General features: G+C 49.0%; 1 protein-coding gene and 1 pseudogene across 1 annotated transcript; both read left to right on the forward strand.

The window, feature by feature from the left end:
• LOC102938240 (sulfate transporter-like) lies at positions 1-746 on the forward strand. The gene has a single exon (XM_043520705.1). The coding sequence runs from the start codon at positions 9-11 to the stop codon at positions 744-746; it is 738 nt and encodes a 245-aa protein (XP_043376640.1). The 5' UTR covers positions 1-8.
• Positions 747-951: 205 nt separating this feature from the next.
• LOC122461379 lies at positions 952-4342 on the forward strand (annotated as a pseudogene).
• Positions 4343-4680: the final 338 nt, after the last annotated feature.

Consider the following 4680-nt stretch of genomic DNA (forward strand, 5'->3'; position numbering starts at 1 on the left):
CTGGAGCAATGGAGACTGCCACAAAACAGAAGTTTGAGCAGAGCATAGAAACACTGAGCTCCTCTGCACCACAAGATTCATCTTTTTATCACATACACATCAAATTAGAGGAGCATGAGCCCACAAGTCTTAGCACCAAGGAGCTCATCCTGAAGAAAGCCAAAGAAGCTTGCAAGTGGAATCGCCAAATTGTCATCACTTTCTTCCTCAAGCTGCTCCCAGTGCTGGAATGGCTTCCCCGACACAGAATCAAGGAACAGTTGCTTGGGGATGTCATCTCTGGATTACTGGTTGGGATAGTTGCCATCCCACAATCAATCTCCTACTCCCCCTTATCAAGCCAGGACCCCATCTATGGACTCTACACCAACTTCTTCTGCTCCATCATCTACTTTGTCATGGCCACCTCGCGCCATAATGCTGTCGGGTCCTTTGGTGTCCTGTGCCTGATGATTGGGGAAACCGTGAACCGGCGGCTTCACCTATCAGGGTATGGAGATGGTAATACCGGCTCTGCATCGTTAATGAATTCCACATTGCCCAGCAACGGGACAGTCATCTGTGACAGAAGCTGCTATGCAATCACTGTGGCAATTTCCTTAACTTTCCTTGTTGGGCTTTACCAGGTATGGTTCTTTCATTATCATTCTATTCCTCACTGTGGTCTCCCCCACTTAGGGACTGGCCTGAACCAAACACCCCAAAACTTTAGGATCTTTACAATCCAAGCCTTGATTCACAACTAAATTTCACAATTAACGACAGTGATACTTAGCGCTGATCGTTAGAAAGGTTCTAACCAAAATGCTTGAGCCAACCACCCTTATGCTTTGGGGGATTTAGAAACCCTGATCCAAATATTTTGAATTTTGGGACATCGGTTTATTTCTCTCCCATATCATGGGCCAGATCCTTGTATCTGTCTGAGCTGTATTTGGGGCAGAAGCTAAGATGGGGGAGAAGGTGGGCTATAAGCCCTCTCTCCATGCCCAAGACCTGGAGCTGGGTTGCCTCCTGGCATAAACTTGGAGCAGTTTTAGAGTTGCTCTGAATTACACGAGCAGTAACTCTGCTTCCTCCCACAAGGACCATTTTGCCAGCAGGGGATTGCTGGAGTGCAGTGTGCTCCAGCTATATCTGCTACTGCCCTTGGCCTGATACTGACATGTCCCCTTCACCAGGGTGGCCGAAAACAGTGAGCGTAGAGTTGGCTACATTGACTTTATTGCAACCTGAGGACTCCCGAGTGCTACTTTGGGCTACTTAATCAGTGCAGTGCTGCCAGAAGAGGGACTGAGGGTCTGGCCCTACCCTTGGATTCCACGGTGTTTACTGATCACAGTCATTTGCTATCAGGAGATGGTGACAGCGGCTCTGGAGGCCTTTCTGGAGCCACTGGACACAGACAGGCCCTATAATCCTCTCTGGTTAGCTAGCTCTCAGCCTGATGTCAAATAACATTCTCTGTATTATAACAGTTTACTCTTGTGAAAGCCCAGTAGATAAAACAGCCAGTAGCTTTAGAGTGACAGCAAATTGAAACGTTGCCTCAGTCACTCTCTTTTGACTTTAAAACCAATGCTAAGGGTACAACTGGCTCTGTTTTCAGATCCTTCTAGGTGTTTTCTAGCTGGGCTTCATAGCTGTGTACCTGTCAGAACCCCTCCTGAGTGGCTTCGTGACCGGAGCCTCTCTGACCATCCTCACCTCTCAGATGAAGTATCTCCTTGGGTTGAAAATCCCTCGCCACGAGGGGGTGGGATCCCTCATCCTGACATGGATTGAGATCTTCCGGTACATTCAGAAAACCAACATCTGTGACCTGGTCACCAGCCTGATTGCTTTGGCCGTCATTGTACCAGGCAAGGAGATCAATGTCCGGTACAAGGACAAGATGAAGGCCCCATTTCCTGTGGAGCTGCTGGTGGTCATTGCTGGCACTTTGCTCTCCTATTATTTTAAGTTTGAGAAGCAATACAAATCTGCCATTTGTGGGAGCATCCCCACTGGTTTCCAGAAACCCACCCTACCAGACCTGCACCTGTTTTCCAGTCTCGCAGTTGATGCTGTGCCCATTGCTATCATTGGCTTCGCTACGACAGTCTCCCTAGCAGAAATCTTTGCCAAAAAGCATGGCTAAATGGTCTGGGCTAACCAAGAGATGATCACCATTGGCATGTGCAATTTGGTCCCCTCTTTCTTTCACTGCTTTGCCACTCTGCAGCCTTGGCCAAGACCCTGCTTAAGGAATCCACAGGATGTCACACCCAAATCTTGGGGCTGATCACCTGCGGGGTGCTGCTGCTGGTGCTGCTGTGGATTGCCCCTCTCTTCTCCTCGCTGCAGATCAGCATCCTGGGGTGATCACCATCGCCAACCTTTGGGGAGGCTTGTAGAAGTTTGCTGACACACCCAGCATGTGGCGACTCAGCAAGGTAGACACGGTGGTTTGGTGGGTCACCATGCTGGCCTCTTCACTGATCTTGACAGACATTGGACTCTTGGTGGGAGTCTGCTTCGCTCTCCTGTGCATCATCTTCCGCATCCAGAGGCCCAGGGCCACCCTTCTGGGCAAGGTCAATGATACTGAAATTTATGAGGACCAGTTACAAGCAGCTCAGCAGTATAACCAATGTCAAGATCTTCAGGTTCAATTCCTCCCTTTACTACCCCAACAAGAGCTACTTCAAGAGCTCGCTCTACCAGAAAACTGGGGTGAATCCTGCCATGGTGGCTGCCAAACAACGAAAGGCTCAAGACAAAAGCAAATTTGGGCAGCAGTGACAGCTGCTTCTCCTCCAGGTTTAGCTTCCTCAAGCCTTCAAAGAAAGGAGTCCAGAAGGACCCAACAGCAACCGCCATTCCGCCAATAGATATGCACACCTTAGTCATTGACTGCGGGGCCATGCAGTTCTTGGATACCGTGGGCCTCAGCATGCTGAAGGAGATGCACCATGATTACAAGGAGATTGGCATCCAGGTCCTATTGGCCAATTGCAACCCTTCCATCCGTCACCTGCTCCAGGATGGCGGGTGGGAGAGTGAGACAGGAAATGGTGAGCTGGCCTTCCACAGTGTCCACGATGCTGTGCAGTTCGCGGAGAGTCAGTACCAAGAGCAGCACAAGGACAGTGAGGAGGTAGGGGCTGCTTTCCTTGACAATGAGGTTCAGAACATCTCAGAGGACCCCAACATTGAGAAAGCTCTATAAGCAGTTAGGGATGGGGGTTCTCTTGAAATTGGGATGGGCCTAGTTTGAGCCTCAGAACCCTTTTAAATCTTCATACACTCAGAGCGAGCAGAACATTACAAGGGAACATTAGCAGCAAGACAGGGCTAGACTGAACACCTACATTGGCATAGCTACGTCTCTCAGGGGTGAGAACAATCCACGGCCCTGAGAGATGCAGTTTAGCCGACCTAACCCCCGGTGTAAACAGAGCTTCTGTCAACCTACTTACCACCTCTCATGGAGGTAACCATGAGAGGCGGTAGGTAGGTTGGATGGAGGTGGATTACCTACAGCAATGGGAGAACACCTCCCATCACTATAGCAAGCGTCTGTGCTAAAGCTTGGAGAAACTGTCAGTCTTTGGGACTTGGGGATCCCAGCATAGACAGAAGCTTTTGAGCTGGAAAGGTCTGTAGTTGGTCCCCTCCTCCATCTCTCCGGCATCGAGGTCAGATTATCCCTAGTAAGCATCCAGGCATTTAATATCTCCAGCGAGGGCGACTCCACAGCTTCCCTTGGCTGTTTGCTTGCAGGCCCAACCTGTTCTGCTATTGAGCCTGAATGTTCTCAGCTGCAGCCTAAGCCCTTTCCCCTCCCTGTGCTTTTATTCTTCTTGGCTGATCCCATAGAATTTAGCATTTCTGGGGTTGAGAGATCACAGTAATCAGCAGTAGAATAGCACTGTATTGGTGTGGGAAGATGGGATGATATGATTGTGACGGGTTTCCCGGGATGCAGCCTGGAACTGTAGTATCTCTGAGCTTTCTGTCCCTCCAACCTGGGCTTCCTTTCACACTGTGATGCTGTTGCTAAGCCACAAACCTCTGTCAGGTACTGTACTTACACAAACATCCACAGGCAGGGACACACCCAGCTGAGTTACATGAATGCTTTTGCCAGCCACTCATGAACCAACAATAGAGAGGCTCCAGCCAATTATCCCAGCTCCCCAGCCTAGAACCCCCAGGCTGTACCATCTTGCCTTGGTCAGAAGCCTGACCAAAGTAAGTTTATTACCCAGTCCACCACCTCTGCAAAGGAAAGTGGACGTGCACCAGCCATGAGCAGATTTCCCAAGCATTTCAACCAAAATGCACTGTTTTAGGTAAAATATAAAACAGATTTATTAACTACAGAAAGATAGATTTTAAGTGATTGTAAGTAATAAGCCTGCAGATTTTAAGTGATTATAAGTAATAAGCATGAGGTTACCTCAGAAATAAAAGTAAAATCGCAATCTGAGTTCTATAAACTAGACAGGATTTGAATCAAGCAGTGTCTCACTCTGGTAGTTGGTATAGTTCCTTAATACACAGGCTCCCTTCCAGCCTGGGACTACCTCCCCAGTTCAGTCTTTTTCCTCCAGATGTGCTTCCAGGTGTTTATTTGTGTGGGGGGGAGGGAGGAGTGAGGCCAGGGGATGATGTCACTTCCTGCCTTTTATAGCT

Source organism: Chelonia mydas, chromosome 8, assembly GCF_015237465.2.
Source record: "Chelonia mydas isolate rCheMyd1 chromosome 8, rCheMyd1.pri.v2, whole genome shotgun sequence".
NCBI classification, from domain to species: Eukaryota; Metazoa; Chordata; order Testudines; family Cheloniidae; genus Chelonia; species Chelonia mydas.

Coding starts and splice junctions, on each gene's coding strand:
- LOC102938240 (XM_043520705.1), top strand. CDS start 9: ATGGAGACTGCCACAAAACAGAAGTTTGAGCAGAGCATAGAAACACTG.